This window comes from Saimiri boliviensis, chromosome 1 (assembly GCF_048565385.1).
Source record: "Saimiri boliviensis isolate mSaiBol1 chromosome 1, mSaiBol1.pri, whole genome shotgun sequence".
NCBI lineage: Eukaryota > Metazoa > Chordata > Mammalia > Primates > Cebidae > Saimiri > Saimiri boliviensis.
Window position 1 is genome coordinate 295,451,279 of NC_133449.1, and position 18,471 is coordinate 295,469,749.

The 18,471-nt window shown below is 47.3% G+C and overlaps 1 protein-coding gene across 3 annotated transcripts in view; it reads right to left on the minus strand.

The window, feature by feature from the left end:
* UBE2QL1 (ubiquitin conjugating enzyme E2 QL1) overlaps window positions 1-18,471 on the minus strand; it is an 85,779-nt gene that overhangs the window by 23,145 nt on the left and 44,163 nt on the right. The window contains exon 2 of one of the 3 annotated variants that reach the window (XM_010343061.3): window positions 17,091-18,469. The exons of the other annotated variants lie outside the window; for them this stretch is intronic. Coding sequence (XP_010341363.2) covers window positions 18,338-18,469 — 132 coding nt within the window. The 3' untranslated portion in view covers window positions 17,091-18,337. Of the gene's footprint in view, window positions 1-17,090; window positions 18,470-18,471 lie in introns of those variants that run through there. 3 annotated transcript variants of the gene reach the window in all.

Sequence of the window (18,471 nt, forward strand, 5' to 3'; positions counted from 1 at the left end):
AGACGAGTCTGGTATGCATGTATGCCCCAGATTGCAATCCCACTTCTTGAATATTATTCCAAATAAAACTTTTAATCCAGAGATTCATCTCTTTCTCTATTTTTTTTTAACATTGAAACATGGCTGGTAAGGGGCAGCAAAATTAAGGGCAAGGCAAGATCTGGGGGCTGGGATGGGGTGGAAGAGGTCACCGTCACAGACAGAGTGGCCAGGAACGGGCCTCACTATGAAGGCAACGGTCAGTCCAAGGCTTTCAGGCAAAGGCTGGATAGCAAGCAACTCAGGCAGGAGAAGGCAAAATCCCTGAGGCTGAGAGCAGCGGCTGGCACACTCCAAGGACCAACAGAGAAGCAGGAGAGGGGTCCCAGTAGAAACGAAGAATGGGGGGCCTGCCCTTGGGATTCACTCACAGGTTGTGGCTTTGCAATTAGAGAAGGGGGACACTCAAGGGTGTTCTAGAGAGGCCTGGCATGACCACTCTGGGTTGGAATGGACCACTCTGTCTGCAGAGCTGCGAGTATTCTGTGGGGTGTCAGGGACGGTCAGCGATTTCTAGACCAGACTCAAGCAGCTCGTCACAGGCCTTTCTGGTTTTCATAAGGAGAACGGGCATTCCGGGGCAGAGCAGGGCCACGAAGGCCAGCTGGACCCAGGCAGCAATCCAGCCAGGGAGGTGATGGGGAAGGTGGTGCCTAGACGTGGGCATGGTCCAGGATCAAAGGCCGAGATGGGTGCTGGCTGTGTATGGGAGCGACAAGGACTCCAGCAAGGGTGGAGGGTGGGTTGTGGTCACCTTCACGGAGGAAGGCAAAATGAATGAACGAATGCTCAGGTGGGCGGTGAGTCTCCTGGGAACGGCTGAGCCTGCTGTGGTTGGACACAAGGATGGGGTGTTGTGATGGGAGATGTGGCTCAACATGATTTGGAAGTGTCGTTGTGCAAATGTCTCAGCGTGAAGCCCCAGCAATCAGCCTGGACTCCTCACACCACTCACTGCCTCCCGGGGGACACACTGTCCCCAGGTGCTGCCACAAGTCTCAGTGCCTCCCCCTCCCCCACACCCATGGCCATTGCTGCCCAGATGCCTGGCTGGCCTCTCTGTACTGGACATCTGTAATGAATGGTATCCCTGTCCCGGGCCTTTCCCCCTTGGGCAATGGGGACAATCAGAGGCAGCCATTCCTGTGTGATGGCCTGTCATCGCTCTAGAAATGCAGCCCAGCCATCCTTGCGGCTGCCTGGCTCAACGCCCCCATCGCTGGCTGTGCACCCCCCACGCCTCCAACTATTCCCGCCGTTTCTTGGCTCTGTGCTTGGCGGAAGCTGCTCTACTGCCCGGGACTCTCCCTGACCTGGCCACGGCAACCCAAAGTCAGAAGCTGCTCCCTGACCACACTTGCTCCTACAGGAGCCGAGGCCCGGAGCTGCACCCCAGCTCACAGCGGTCATGAGAATCTGCCCTTGTCATGTGTCTCTTTCTTTCACTGGGACTTCTCTCTCCCAGGAGTGACAACTCCCACCAGGGCACACGGGGGCTTCATTTATTTTGTCCCTAGTGTTCAATAGGTGCTCAGGCACCTCAAACAGAGGTCACTGACCCCCGAGCTAGCTCTGTCTTCCCTTCCAGCATTGCGGGGCATGCTCTCCCCTTGTTCTTTAGGCCTGGTGTGCCCATAGGTCAGGTGCTCCTAGATCCAGGTGACCACACTGTCCCCTGGGGACCCTACATTCCTGTCCACCCTTGTCAAAGTTTCTTTGCTAAACTCCCAGAATCATTCTCACCTTCAGAGCCCCTGCTCCCTGTGGGCCTGGCTGGATGACAGTCAGATGTGCTAAGCACCGGAACAGCCCGGCCCTGGGGCTTTTGATGTCTTGTGAGTGTCAAGGCTTCCCCGGTGGTCACCTGCAGGGACCTTGTGTCAGGCCGTTCTCGCATTGTTATAAAGAAATACTGGAGGCTGGATAATTTATAAGAAAGGAGGCTTCACTGGTTCACGGTTCTGCAAGCTGTATAGGGGGCATAGTGCTGGCTTCGGCTTCTGGGGAGGCCTCAGGAAGCTCCCAGTCATGGCAGAAGAGGAGGCTTGCATGTCACATGGCAGAGTGGGAGCAAGGGAGACAGAGTCGGTGCCACCCTTCACAACAACCCCCTCTCTTGAGAACTCACTGCCATCAAGATGGCACCAAACCATGAGGGATCTGCCCCCATGACACAAACACCTCCCACCAGCCGCTCCTCCAACACTGGAGACCACAATTCAATACAAGATTTGGAGGGGCATCCAACCTGGGTTAGAGCTGCGGCTCAGGTAGCTCACCTGGAGGCTCAGGTGTGTTGGTTTCTTGTCACTGCCACCACAAAACACTACAAACATAGTGGCTTAAAGCACACACACTCATTATCTTACCATGCTGAAAGTCAGGAATTGCAAAGTCAAGCTGTTTCCAAGGCCGGCTCCCTGTAGGGGCTCCAGGGGAGAATCTGGTCCTTCTAGAGGCTGCCGTGTGCCTTGGCTCCTGGCTTCTCCATCACATCACTCCGACTCCTGCCTTCTGTCATCACGTCTCCTCTGACTCTGACCCTCCTTCCCCACTCTGATAGGACCCCTCTGCTGACACGGGGCCCACCCGGACAATTCAGGGCAGCCCCCGCAAAGCCTTCGCTTCGTCACCCAGGCAAAGTCCCCTTTGCCATGCGAGGTGACATATGCACAGGTCCTGGGGAAGACGTCCATCAGGGTGTCCCCAGGGGCCGTGAGTCTGCCAGGTGTAGCGGGCCAGGGCTATGTTTCTGTCACCTCTGCTGGTCTCATGTGTGACAGGTGTGGGCCTTGTATGTGTGTTCTTCTGGGTGGGCTGTGCAGATGTGTCTTCACCATTGAGAATTCTGCTCTTTGCTCACCTGGAGAAGGGCACCTGGCCTGAAAACTTCTGTTTGTTAATGGGTGTGCGACCTGTGGTCCCCAGGCTGGTCCTGAGTCATTGCTAAGGGACTTTCAAGGGACCTCACTGGGTTAGCTTGCGTGCCCTTCGAGGCACATGTGCTGCAGGGCACAGAGGCTGCTGAAGAGCTCAGAACAACCCCTCCTTTCTTCTCTTCCTCCTCCTCTCACCCATGCCAGCCCCAGATAGAGTCAGGTGATTCCCCCTCCCTCCCAATCTGTGTCCTGCCAACATCGTGGCAGCCCCTGAAATCTCATAGATGGCCCCCTTCAACTCGTACTGTCTCTTGGAGCCTCCTGATCACAGATTTCCTTTTCAGTTCTGCTTTCTCACTGCTCCCTTCACCTTTGATTGCTTTTAAGTAGAAATTTACAGGAAATATAAAGCGTTTTCCCCTACTAAAATGGGGAAAGAAAAGAAGCCACAGAAATAGAATTCCAGGACACTCAAGTGGGCCACTTGGGCCGTTCTGTGTGAATTCTGTCACTTGCAGGCCCACGCAGCCCTGCTCCCTCCCAAGGGATCTTTGTTCCAAGGGCTGCTTCCTGGCGGGCATTGGTGGAATCAGTGCAGCCCCAGACCAGGCAAGCCCAAGCAGGATGGGAACCCTTTATGGACGTGTCCCACACTTCCACCCCATCTTCAGAATGTTGGGGGAAGGAAAAAGAAGCTTTAGAAAGAAAGAAGAAAATGAGAGGGAAAGCAAATTATAGGGCACACTCTAGACTGATACTTTGCTCAGGTCTTGCTCATGTGGCGGGCTCGTGTTCTGTTTGTGGCTGGGAAATGCCAGTCTTCTGTTTGTGGCTTTGTATAGAAAGGCACATGTCTTCCTGCAGGCAGGTTTTGCCAGCGAGCCTGCCTGGGCACGAACCCGGCTATCCCAGAGAGAGAATCCAATCTAAAGCAGCAAACTGATGATTTCATGCATGACTCCATGTTTCATTTAGTCCTGGCCTGATGAGCTTTGGGAAGGAAGGTAATGAACCTGACCCACAACCTCCCACGCACTTCCACATGCATCCAGAGGCTACCGTCCATGGGAAAGGTGTGGCGTGAGACCTCTCTTGCCCTCTTTCCTTGGTCCCTGTTTCTAATTTCTCTCTTGTTAAAATGTTCCCTGTTTCTGTTTAATCCTGCACCAGGTCTTACAGAATCTACTCTGCATAAGACAGCTCTACCAGGGCTATGCACAGGGCTGAACTCTGGGAGCGAGCAGGGACTATTGAGCGTTGGCACAAGCCCCATGTGTGTGTTGAGAGAGGCCAATGAGGGAAGCTTGTTTTTCAGGAAGCACCAGTGTTTCCTCGTGGTTATTGGAGATGGAATTATGACTGGCCTCTTCCTTTCCTGGAAAGATTGATCTTTTTGTACCCAAATCATTTTTTTCTGTTCTTTCTCCTCATCCTCGATTTGCCCCTGAAGATGTCTGTTCCCAGCCAGGAAGGGCACAGGTGATGGGGGCTGATGAGTCAGGACTGTAGGGAGCGTCTGCAGAACCAAATGGCAGGACTGGGGTGGTCAGCTGTGACTCAGTAAACATCTAACTGCAGGTTTTCATTACTCAGAGCAGAGTCAATAGAGGAAAATCCAATTAAAGCAAAAAGGTACACTTTGGCAGCTGGCGATTCACTCTCCCAAAGGAGCCCACGTGGGATTTCCTAATGAAATGAGCCCTTTGTGGATCCTAAGGCTGAAGAGAACCACAAGTTCCTTGCTTCCTCTTTTCTCCCTGGGCAAAGTCTCCATTGAAGAAGCAGAAGGACCAGGACCGTGTGTCCCTCCTGTCACTGGCCTTGGCCTCAGGTGCACTGACCTGCTCAACGGGGCAAGGCCCTGCTCTGACCCAGCACAGGAAAGATGGAGCTGAGTGGGCTCTGGTGTGGCAGTGCCATGATCACGGAGCAGTGGGGGTGGCAGGGGTTTGCTGCTCACAGAGGAGGGAAGGGCTTCCCCTGAAGCCAGTCACAGGTGGAGCGGGCATGCAGGTGTTCGTGCCAATCTCCGTGCTGACGGTGATGCTGGAGCGGGTTGGGAAGTGGTCCTCACAAAGATATGTCCACATATTAAATTTCCCTTTCTCTTATTTGGGAAATGGGTCTTTGTAGGTGTAATTAAATAAAAAATCTTGGGACGAGATCATCCTGGTCTATTTGGGTGGATGCTGAATCCAATGATGAGTGTCCTTATAAGAGGAAGACAGAGGAGATTTGATGAAGACAGAAGAGGATAGAAGAGGAGAGGCCGCTGATGGAGACAGGGACTGGAGGGTGGCAGCCGCAAGCCAGGGAGCACCCAGGGCCACCTGAAGCTGGAGGAGGAAAGAGGGTCCTCACCTAGAGCTTTTTGAGGGAGCATGGCCCAGCCAACACTGTGACCTTGGACTTCTGGCCTCTGGAAGTGTGAAAGAATAACTTTCTGTTGTTTTAATTCACCCAGTTTGTGGCCATCCGTTACGGCAACCCAGGATACAAATACAGTGCCCAGGGCACAGTGGTAACCATGCATAAATAGCTGGACAAGGCCAGGCTCTACAGAACCATCTCTTCATCACTGAGCTTGATGTCTCAGGGTAGGGGCAGACCAGGGCAAAAATGGGAGCTTTGCCATCTATGTTAGTGGCTGTGTAATAAATTACCACAAATTTAGCAATTGAAAAAACCATTATTTATTATAAACCTGGATGGAGTTGGAGACCATTATTCTAAGTGAAGTAACTCAGGAATGGAGAAGCAAGAATTGTATGTTCTCACTTGTAAGCAGGAGCTAAGGTATGAGGACCCGAAGGCATAAGAATGAAGTAATGGACTCCAGGGACTTGGGGGAAGGTGGGGGAAGTGGAGAGTGATAAAAGAATACACATTGGGTACCGTGTACACTGCTTGGGTGATGGGTACACCAGAAAATCAGAAATCACCCCTAAAGAACGTACCCATGTAACCAAACACCACCTGATCCCTAAAAATGATAGAAATAATAATATTCGAACAAAAAACCACAAAATTTTTAAAAAAACATCTATTTATCATCTTTTAATTTGCATGGGTTGAGAGTCCAGGCCCATTGCCTAGCTGGGTCCTTTATGCAAGGTCTCACAAAGTTACAGCTGAGGAGCTCACTGGGCTACGTCTCTCTCTTTTTTTTTTTTGAGATAGAGTCTCAGGCTGTCGCCCAGGTTGGAGTGCAATGGCGTGATGTCAGTTCACTGCAACCTCTGCCTCCTAGGTTCAAGCAATTCTCCTGCCTAAGCCTCCTGAGTAGCTGGGATTACAGGTACACTCCACCATGCCCGGCTAATTTTTTGTATCTTTAGTAGACAAGGGGTTTCACCATGTTAGCCAGGCTGGTTTTGAACCCCTAACCTCATGATCTGCCCACCTCAGCCTCCCAAAGTGCTGGTATTACAGGAGTGAGCCACTGCACCCAGCCAAGGGCTATGTCTCTTTCTGGGGTTTGGGGCTCTTCTTCCAAGCTCAGGAGGTTGTTAGCAGAATTTAGACCCTTGCAGCTGAAGGACCGAGGTCCCCGTCTGCTGTGTGCTGTCAGCAGGGGCTGCTTGCAGCTTCAGGAGACCCCTACAGTTCCCTCCCCTGTAGCCCCCTCACAATTTGGCATCTTGTTCAAAGGCCTTCAGGAGGATCTCTCTTTTCAGAGATAGGCTAGACTCTCTTTTAAGGGGAGGGACAGTGGGGAGTAAGGAGGATGGGGAAGGATAACATAGGGAGAAGTGCCAGATATAGGTGATGGGGGGATGGAGGCAGCACACCACATTGCCATGTATGTACCTATGCAACAGTCCTGCGTGATCTGCACATGTACCCCAGAACCTAAAGTGCAATTATACATATATGTCTGTGTGTGTATGTGTGTGTGTGTATCTATGAAGCAGGGTATATCAACATCCATGCCCCATTGGGATATTGGGTAGTCACTCTGTAATTTTCCCCTTGAGCATGTTAATACATGTGTATTCTGTTTCTCCTCTTACAAAAAAAAGAAAAAAAAAAAAAAAGAGCTCAGCTCAGGTCAGATGTACCCAAGTTAATCTCCCTTTTGATGAACTGGAACTCAACTGCTTAGGGACCTTAAGTACCTCGGCAAAGACCTCTTCATCTTCTTCATCTTTACCGTATAATGTAACATAACCATGGGGTGATATCCCATTCACTTTGCTGTATTCTATTGGTTTCCCCTCTTCAGAGGAGGGGATGATGTGGGTGTGACTCATTGGGGAGGGAGGTCACCTTCAGATGTGGCTGGCTTCTTCCTTGCTGTTCTTTGCAAGCTTCTGATGTCTTCCTAGCTCCTTTCCTTCCTCACCCGGACTCCGGCACCTGCACACTGCTGGGGTCTTTGTTCTTTGCTCCGAGTGGGGCAAAGTATTGATGGCACTAAGAATTGTGGGTACAGCTACAAAGGCCCGTTTCCCAGATAAAGGAAAAGGTTTCAGGGTTTAAGACACAGGATATCTTTGTGAGGGCCACTTCCCAACCCACTCCAGCATCACTGTCAACATGGAGATCAGCATGAACACTTGGGTCCTGCGCTGGCTTCGGGGGAAGCCCTTCCCTTCTCTGTGAGCAGCAAACCCCTGCCACTCCAATGGCACTTGAATTTTCCGAAAGATAGAAACTCAAATTCCCCGGGACATGGTTCAGGATATTACTCTTGGTGCTCATGAATTATGTCTGAAAAAGAGTAGAAGCAGCATAAAAAATAAAAATTCAAAACTGTGTTATATTAGACACTAAGGATGCATTGAAGGTCTTACCAAAAGAACAAGAATAAGTAAAACATGTAGTGAACTAGTGGACATAGAATCCAATAATCTTCCACCTACGAAGGAGGAATCCTGTGGAATTTATTCTAGATTCAACTCTGCTCATCAGAGTGTGGCCATGGGTGGGTCGCTTCAGCTCTTTGGTGTCTCTTTTCCCTGAACTGTGAACACTAACATTCCCTCAAATGCTGACACTAACATGACATCAGATGAATGTAAATGGGACCATGGGTGTCCAGCGTCTGACATGGACTCCCTGCCCAGGCACATAGTGCCTGGCCGCCCCATGTCCCTGTAGCGCTGTCTGAGCACCCAGCAGGGACAGGACCACTTCAGATTGCCAAGTGCCAAAGGCCTTTGAAAACCTTCTCTAAAAGGCAGATGGTTTGGAAAAAAACAGGAAAAACATCCAGTGTTAACTTGCTGCCTTCAATCCAGTGTCTTAGGGACTTAGGGTGAAATTCCCCATGACATGGTACAGGATGTTATTCTCTGTGCCCATGAAGTATGTCTGAAAAAGAGTAGAAGCAGCATAAAAAAATAAAAATTCCAAACTGTTATAATAGACACTAAGGATGCATTGAAGTTCTTACCAAAAGAATAAGAATAAATAAAACATGTAGTGAACTAGTGGGCATAGAAGCACATTATCTAGCAATTTCAGTTTTGCATTTCTTATTTTGACATGGCAGGAGGCCAGGAACAAACTTTCCATATGCCTGAGGATCTCTGAGTTACAGCACTCTTATCTGTGAGGTCCTGGGTGATTAAGATGTGATGGGTGGGACTCAAGCCTAAATTCTGGCCTAGACCACCTGGACACCTGAGGGCGATGCCCGCCTGGAGGACACTTGGGCAGGTTCAAGCTGTGTTCTTGGTTTGGGCTTTGCTCCATAGAGCTCAGAGGACCCCTGAGCACTGGTGAGGTGGGGGCTGTATCTTTTGTAAAGGAAGAGAACCCTGTGTGCCTCTGGCCTTTGGTACTAAGAAGCAGAATGAACTGCTTCCTTGGGCTCCTTTCCTGAGTCCCCATAGCCCAACCTAAGCCCCTATGGGGGAAACAACCTTGCCTAGAGAAAATGTCAAGGAAAAAAATGATATTTCCATGTAAGGCCCATAGGGTAGGCCTGAATCATTCATCATTCACTATCTATTTATTCATTTATCTATCCATCCATCCAACATCTATCCATTCATTGCATCCATCCATCCATCTGTCCATCCGTTTATCAGATCATATCTCCATCCATCCATCCATCCATCCATCCATCCATCCATCCATCCATTCATCCTGTCATCCATTCTGTCCATCTGTCTACCCATTAATTCATCAGTTCATTCAACCCATCCACCCAATAACCCATCCATCCACCTATCCTCTGCAACCCATTTGGTTTCTGTCTAACATTTTCCACTCAAGCCCTTTGCGCTGCACCAGCCCTGTGGGAGAAGACTAAAGTAACGTAAATCCAAAGAGAGGGAGAAATCCAAATGAGCTGGAAACTTCCAGGAAACTGAATCAACAGAAAACTCTCATTCAGAAGAAGCGCATGCTTTTAACCTATATGTTCCCTACCTGCAAAGCTTCACACTATGGCAAACTGCCCACAAAATAATACACTCTTTCTCTTGACCATTATTGGTATTCCTTCACTGTGAGGGATGGGACGCTGGTATTGCTGGAGGTTAGTGCTTAGAAAGTGTATGGGAATTAGCACTATTTGAAAAGATGTGGGTTTGAGTGATGTTTTTGATTTGGTGTGTTGTCTTTTGAAAGGAATACTCTGGCCCACTGACAATGACCTACACTATTGACGTGACCAATATATAGTTGCTAATGGCTCTAATTTGGGTGTCTGATTAATGAAATCAGATTTTAAACAAATCTGTGTCCTCCATTGTAAGATTACAAAATTGTGTGCCCTAATATAGCCTGAAGTGAGTAAACCTTACCCAATTGAAAAAGAAATTCTTTTTTCTTTTGGGGGAATTATTCGTAAGATAAGAGAATTAATTTGGGAGGTATATATGTATCTCTCTGTCTCTCTTCATCAATATCCTTTTCCTAGGCCTGCATTAACAAATTAACACAAACTTGGTGGCTTGACACAACAGAAATTTATTCTCATGGTTCTTGAGGTCAGAAGTCCAAATCAAGGCACTGCCAGAGTTGGTTTCTTTTGTTTTCTTTCTTCATGTTCCAAGGTGGTGCCGCACTCCTGGGTTCACCCTATGACTGTGTGCGGGCAGATATACTTTATATTTCTAAGGCCCCATGTCTGGTCCCAGCATTGTAATACATTAGATGAGGCTCCCAGACTCTGAATTTAACTTCCTGTGCCTTAAAACAATCTTCCAGACAATGGGGTCTCTGGGTTATACTTCCCTTGTCATAAAGAATCCTTTCACTGCTAGAAGGCATTGGACGAGGGTAGTTTTAACCCCCTCTACGTGAAGGCATGGAAAAGTGTTTGAACAGACTCTGAGCCGAGGACAGAGCCTGGGGCAGACAGAAACAAATTAAATCACAGAGTTCCTCCTAAGAATCTCCGAGGCCATTTCCATTTATTTATTAAGTAAATAATCGGCACGAAAATTAGAAGTCATAGGCTTTGCTTTAATTTTTGATGCTATCTTTCTAAAGTACATTTTAACAAGCTCCGAAATATCATTTACCGAAAGCGGCTACTGTTCCCATTTGAATGTGAGAATGTCTGAACCTTGGATGCCGTGAAGTCCAGGGCTCTGAGGACATCAGGCAGGGACACCAGATCCCCAGCAGGCGAGAAGGTGGTCCTCCACGACAATCAGGAGCACAGAAGAGGAAAACAAAGGAGGCAGTGTTACCAGTGTGTGCCGTTTTGGAAATTGGCATGTTTTTTGGAAAAGCGACACCATAACATGTAGAAACTAGAGTAAAGTGAGAAGAAAACCCTTGAAACGATGAGAATAAGATTGTATAAATCAAGTAAGTATGTGTGGGAATACACACAGCATTCGGTAAAGGTGAGAAATGCTATCTATCGCAAAATTATGGGAACCACTTAAAAGGGGTATACTGCAAAGTTGTAGCTGGAAACATCCTTGAAGTTAGAGACTTAAAAGTTGGTTTAGTATTGACTTAATGTGATGTTGTAGTGATTCAAGAAAGTAATTGCCCATGTTTAAGTAAAATCAGATTAGAAAAATCAATTATACTTAATGCCTGCTTCTGATCTATAAGCTGCACACTATCACCTACTAAATCTGCCTCTCAGTGTTGCCTAGAGACGAAATGAGAAGATAGTTCTAAAAGGTCTCTGAGAAATTACAAACTTTGCAAATGTAGGAAAAGGGAAAGAAAAGAATGATTTCCTATGGGAGAGTTTATTCATGCTGCTTAGAATTATTCCATTGGATTTTACCTTCAACATGTTTTATTAGAAAACCTTTAATGACTCAAAAAATCCTCTGCGATGGGTTTAAAAAAACATTGTACTTTCAAAACTCACTGTATCCTGACCTTGCAGCTGATATCCTGGCTCACTGCTGTACAGTGATACATAATCTCAACACTTGAAGGTTGAACAAGTGAAACACAATCGATTTCAACTTCATTTTGTCAAGCGGTTTGTGTGTATGCCTACTTTAATATCTCTGCAGTTTCCCCTTGTTTAAGTAAAATAACGTGTTTCCAATAACGTTTATTCTGCCATGGGAATAGACCTGTAATAGTGCATTCTCACATTGCCATGAGGAAATGCCCAAGGTCGGGTAATTCATAAAGCAAGGAGGATTGACTCACAGGTCCGCATGGCCGGGGAGGCCTCAGGAAACTTACAGTCATGGTGTGAGGCACCCCCTCACAGGGTGGCAGGAGAGAGAATGAGTGCCAAATGAAGTGGAAGCCCCTTTTAAAACCATCAGGTCCCATAAGAACTCACTCATTATCACGAGAACAGCATGGGGAAAACTGCTCCCCTGATACAATTAGCTCCACTAGGTCCTGCCCTTGACTCATGGGAATCATTACAATTCAAGGTGAGATTTGAATGGGGACACAGAGCCAAACCATGCCGAGAACTCTCTTAAGACAAACACCTAAGCGGCAGAGCAGAGCTGCAGAGGATGCATGTTATATAGCCCTGCCCTGAACCTGTCCTACTGACAAGGAACACACCCTGAATTGTCAACATGAAAGACCAGGGCTTTGTTCAATACTGCTGGGTATTTTACTTTTGCCTTAAGAAAAATGCGTCCCTGGACAGAGACTACCCAAACCACTGCCTGTTACTCTCTGGCACAGCTGAGGCTGGATGCACACTGGGGAGGGTTTGTGATTCTGCACACTTCCACTTCCATCACCCCACAAGCTCAGAGTCAATGTCCTATGGATGGTGTCTCTTTCATGCTTTCTCCCAGAGGAAAGGATGCAAATTACCTGGATGAAATGAACAACCTGAAAGTGGATCCTAACAGCCAACTCGGTGGTCAACTTGACTGTGCCAAGTCAATCTCATTGCTATGTGTAAAATAATGTACTGAGCTCCACTTACACACCAGGCCCAGGCTCTTGGCATTTCAGAATTTCAGTTTGGAAAGTGGAAGCCAAGTGTCTGGGTGCAAGGCTGAGTGCCTTATCTACATTCGAAAGAGGCGTGATGTTCTAATCAACAGTCCCAGCCTGTTCAGTACTAAAACAGCCACATTTTGAGATTAAAAAAAAATATGCTCTTGATTAGAAAATGATCTTGAATATTGACTAGGGCTGAGAAATTCCTTGGGTAAATGGCTCAAAACAAAAACTGAATACCAACACACATAGTAATGTGAAAAGTGAGCTGAAGTGCCTCTTCGATAAATTGTGCTTAGGACACTTGAAAATTGTAATTTTCCAGAATTATTATTCTATAAATTCTCCAAAGAAACGTCTCTATAGTTTAGTAGCAGTTTAGGCTATAGTTTTGTGCTAAGCACACTGTCTCACTTAAGTTGAGAAACTTCAACGGAAATCTTTGTCACTAACTTTTATGAATCTTTATAATGCAAATGGCAGCTGAAGGAGACATCTAAATCACACTGATTAGATTCATTAGATTTGGTTCTGTTATATTTCATTGATTTTTATGGAGAATGCTCATGATATGCTTCAAGGTTTTCATTTGGCAAACCACAAATGAGTCAAGGGACAAAAGCTCAGAGGGTGTCAAGTGGCAGAAAGTCACCCTCCGTGGCCCACAGGGAGGACATGCGTGGAGACCCAGATAAATCCTGACAATTGCTGAACACAGACCATGCAAGGACACAGCAAGCATTCCGTGTAAAGATGTTTATTGGTTTTAAAGTTTTGTTTTCCAGAATCATTGTTACTTTTTCTCATTAGGGCAGTGCCTCTAGGTTATTTGACTCATGCACTCACCATCTTCCAGTGCTAAACAGTTCTTTCCTATTGATTTATGCCTCATGCATTTTTCACTCTTCTTTTGAGGATCACAGAAGAAGATAACTCTGGAAACAGGATACACCAAAGTCTCCCCGTGAATCGCAGTGAGAGTCTGAAGTTTCCCAGTCACCCACAGTATACAGATCAGCATCCTAACATTGCCATCATGGCAACCACATTCATGAAATGAAGTCACATTGCAGAGAAGGCAGGAATGAAACGAAGCACATCAGGTGACAGCAGTTTCTGTGTTAGCCCAATGAGTGTCGTGACCAGTGATTGTCCAAGATCTAGAGATACAAAATGATTGCATGTCTACAAAGTAGGATAGCCACTTAATTTATCACCAGTAGAAGAAAGGAGAAAGCCACCGCCTGGTTTTAACTCTGTAAGAGACACAGGATGAGCTGGCGGGGGCGGGGGGTGGGGTGGGGTGGCAGTGCAGGGATCTGTTTTTCCCTCCCTGCAGCCTTACTAACCTGGAGGGCGGCCTCACCCCTGAACCACTCCGTGCACCCTATTTGTGTATCCTTATCATGACCTTGAAAGAAAATCTTGCTTCCCTCTGCTGTGATTGTTTCTGTTTGGCCAGCACACTTTGCTTCTGTGTTTCTTCTGGAACCAAACCGACATCACTTATTGCTTTCTCGAATGTCAACAGAGTTTGTTTGCCTTTCCAGTTTATTGAACACATTCTGCAGATCAGATGGGCCCTGGGCTTAAAACTGATACTCAATGCTATGTGAACTAGAGGCTGCAAAAATTAGAAAGATAAGTAGAACCTAGCAGAAAAATAAGAACAGAGCTGTACATGATTTCAGTGTCCTTGGAGAAAAAAAAATTACAAAGCACTGACTATGATCCCTGGGCTGAGCACCAAGCCCATTACAGAAGCTTCCCAAAGCAGATGGAGGGAATTTCTACCCTCTGCTCCAGCTCACTTTGAGCACAGAATGGATACCATGGGTGTTTCTCTGCTGACTTGGAAGACTCGTGACTGTACTGATTCCATGGTGGGGTAAAGAGTGTGTGCTTGATGAGGGCCATACGAATTGCCTCATGGTCTCATGAAGTGACATAAAGGATCAGAAAGCCACAGTAAGGCAGTGGCCTTGTGGCTCCTGTCTTACGTGGACAAGCTCCTCCAAGTCTCTGGGCTCGCCTCTTTCACTACAGAGGGTGTAAAGTTAGGCTAAGTGGTCTTCCAGATTCAGAGGCTTTACCCTCTGTATAGTCAGGAAGTCAGCTCTGCCCCTTCCGAAAGCAAATTCCATTAAAATTTGCATGCTATTGGATGGGTACACTGAAATGTAATTGCTACACACAGGGCAAGTGCCACACACCAGGCTAGGCTGTCAGGCGGGGCTGCGTCTTGCCTCCTGAAATCAGCTCCACGAACAGGGTCTCTGCAGGTGAGAGGTGGCAAAGAACCTCCAGGTCTCCCGCTCAGGGCCAGTGAGGACAGAGCCGACGCTCCCTGTCAAGGTGCCCTCAGTGCCTCCCGTTTCTCACCTGCCCTTCTTCCCCTTGCCTAGCCATAGCTCAACCCTAGTTTACTCCAGGAAATCCTTCTGGTTTTCAGTCAGAAGATCTCTGGATTTGCACCAGGTCTTTAATTTCTGTAGGGCAATCTGGCACTTGCCTCGTTTGGTGCCGGTCCTGTGTGCTCTTCCTGTCTTCTGAGTTCCTGTCCAGGGAAGGGGCTGGCCCTTAATCTTCTGCACGCCCTACATTTAAGAGGAGAATGCTGAGTGGAGAGATGGTCAATTACTGGTTGAGTTTTGGGTCAGTTGGTCACATGACTGTAAGAACTCAGGACAAAAAGCAAGTATGTGATTACCAGGTAATAAGTGTATTTTAACCACTGTAATCGATCATTCTGAGTGGATATCCAAGTGGGTTCTAATTAAAGCCTGTTGTAATGTAAATGTCCTGATGCTATGAAAATGATGCTTAAAGCTCGTTGATGATCTTTAGTCTCCAAAGGACATCTGCTGTATCATTTTGGCCAATTTTCACATTGACCTGATTGGACTACACAGCTGAGGAAACTGAGGCTCAGGCAGGTGGAGCGACTGGCCAGGTTTATACGGACCTATGGGTTTTTGTCTTTCAATCTCAGGTCTTTTTCACTCACCTACGCATTTTTCACTTTAAAAAAAGGTCAAATTTTGACAGATGGAGCTGAAAACTTTAAGCCTACACCCTGGCTTTTCTGCGTAATAGATTTTAGAGAACGGGAAGTCTTTGGAGGAGTATTGGCGTCTGTGCGTGTGTGTGTGTGTGTGACTGGGGTAATATTCTTGCTGCTCACATAGAATTTCCTAAGACATAAGCAGGTCTTAGTCTTCTAGAAAGTTACAGACAGCCCATGTGGAGGTCTTACCCAGTAGTGGAGAAGGCATCCAAGAACAAGGCTGGTTGGCTCAGGAAAACAGCTGGATGGGAAGGAGTTTTGCATTGAGGAGAGGACAAATGAGTTTGAAATTTTCTGTTTGTTTGGCTGTGGGCCCTGGCTTGGGGCGTGGGGCTATCAGGACGTGAACATCGGCACCCACTGTCCAATTTTTCCCTTACTGTCTGTCCAAAGAGAGATAGGTAATTCGTCCAGGCCTCTTCCTCTCACACTGGGCTCCACGGGCAGGTGTCCACTTCAGCGGAGTGGAAGGAGGCTGTGGCCAAGGCGTGGGCAGCCAGGTCTATTCTGTGGCCTAACGGTGCTTCCAGGGCTGGGCACCGCGTGCTTGCCTACGAAGGGAGTCCGGCAGAAAAGGAGTCTGTGTCCATAACAGCCCAAGCAAGGGTGGAGTTTCACATGACTTCCTACTGCTTTTAAAATGAGACATTCTTACCAATTTCAATGAAAAAATGTTATTTTGTTCACTACAGAATTGATTTCTTTTATAAGTTTCTAATAAACCTAATGGAAATGCCATGCAAAAGAATCAAACTCTGAGGATATGGAAGGGGCCAGATTGAGCTGAGTGTCTTCCTGCTTTGTTGCTGGCTGTCACCCAGCCCAACCCCAGGGTCAGAATAGTCTTCTGGCTGCATCCCTTGGGGCAGTTCTCAGAGTCAACTGTGAACCTGTTCTTCAGTCACTAATAAACACTACTGAAGTGACTTGCCTTGACATATATTTCTCTCCCTAAAGTAAAGCTGCTTTTAATTTTCATTAGAAGAGGAAAATATTTAGAAAGCAATAAACTCAGGTGCTTTCCCTAGCAAAAGGTTTCTGTCCTGCGTCTTTAATCTCCGCAGTGTAATTCCATGAAGACCAATAGCTCCAGGGTCCGAGGACTGCCAGCCAAATTTCACATTTCCAGGATGAAGAATGCTACCGTGGGGAGGTGGATGAGTGAACAGTGTAAGTTCACTGTCATCAAGTTTCACGGCTGTTATGATGCACAGGGAACATGAGCAGGCCCTGCTTTCTTAATACACTCTCATTTTCTTCTGGCAGAGCTGCGTGTGTGCAGGTGGAGGCAAATGAGAGAGTGGTAAGGGAAAACCAAAGAAACGATAAATCTGGTGAATGGCCAGCCCTGCTGAAAGGCACCAACCCCTGTTTGCTGAGGAGAGGTCTCTTGGGTCTCTGAAAACCTGGACCTAATGAGCAGGTCCGTAAGTAGGGAAAACTGCCTGAAGAATTGAATACATTATCCCAGAAGACTTCTCCTCCTTCCTAGCGGTAAGACACAGCTGGCAACATCTGAACTCGATCCAATCATCCCTTCAGCTCCCAGGCTACTTCTGGGGACCACTTCAATCTACTGAATTTTTGCAAAGACTGTGGGTTCCTAAAACTCACTTCTGGCACCTGACCCAGGATGCTGCTCTAGGATGACATGTTGTACTACATGCAATATTTTAAAAATTTAAGAGTATCTGAAATATTTTAAATGGAAAGATAGCCCACAATGACTGGATCCTTGAGGCAGTGTATCAGGTATGCATGATTTTATTTAAAATGTGTCCAATAAGACTTTCCACTTGGAATGAACATTTTTATCTCTTTCCTCATATTATTAGAAACAGTATTTCTTCATTTCATGGAGTTTCTTAGAAAGTTCTAAGTAACTTAACAGAGGAGAAAAATGAAACCCCGGGGAGATTAAATAACAGGAAGTTGACACCACAGCAAGGGTGCTCACCCATCCCAATATCGGGGGACACACAAGTGACTACTGGGTGAAGAAATAGACCTGGTCATGCAAATCATCATCTGATCACTTGGTATCCTTTGGCAGTTCTGACATTCCCTGTCACTAGCACAGATAATAAAATGAGTCAGATGACTGCAGTGAATGGGAAATCGTCTTTTGCTTTTGGTGGTTGAGAGAAGACAGGAACACAAAGGCGCGGCCGTGAGAGCGTTTCCTAACCTTGGACGACACTGTTCGCAGCTGAGCATCCACTGCTCTGCGCCCCAGAGGGTGCCCCTGGTGTCGGCGCCACCATCTGCCGGGGTGGCCACAGTATCTTCTGCCTTCCCTCTAATGGCACTGGTTTATCTGTGGACAGCAGCACACCACAAATCAGCATCGAGAGCACATTTTCACCAAGTGGGCAGTTGTAGTTTTCAATCACTAGAACCTGGCAATATTAAATTTGTGTTTTCGGGAGCCAAAGGTCATAGCACAAATGAGGTCTACATGTCATCACAGCGGACCATGGGCCACAGAAAGACACATCTTCGGGTTATGTTGACCTTCCAGGAAGAAACACAGAGATACAGAGCACAGCAAACACGTGCCAGGGACGCACGCTGGCAATGCACGGCGTTCCTATGAAATGTGAACGGCGCCATTTACATGGAAATGGAGCGAGCAGGGGCATTGAGTTTCCTGCCGGCTCATTGGAGCTGCTGTCATGGAAAGAAGCTCAGGGCAATGTGACTGGGGCAGGCAGAGGGGCAGGCAGGCTGGGAAATGTCACCATCTCAACATGTGTTCTAAAGTGACTTAGAGGTGATCATTCATTTATAATCGAAACATAATCCGAACGGCATTTGCTCCGTCTTCCTCTCTGTAAACACATCTGTTCATAAATAACTTAAACGTCTCCTTGGCATTCAGGATGCAGTTCTGGCTGGAGTAGAAAAGGGTGGAGGATGCACAGCGTTGAGGAGATGTCGGGGTACTGGTGTGTGTGTGGACAGGCGCTCGAGCGTCTACTGCAGGCGGCAGACATCAGCCGTCGGACACGGGCGGGGTGACCCAACCGTATTTTTCATGCGTCTTCACCAAACTCTTAAAGGTAGCTTCAGCTTCCTTGCGACTGAAGGACTTTTTTGATTTGCCAGCTTTCCTACAGATCCGTCCCT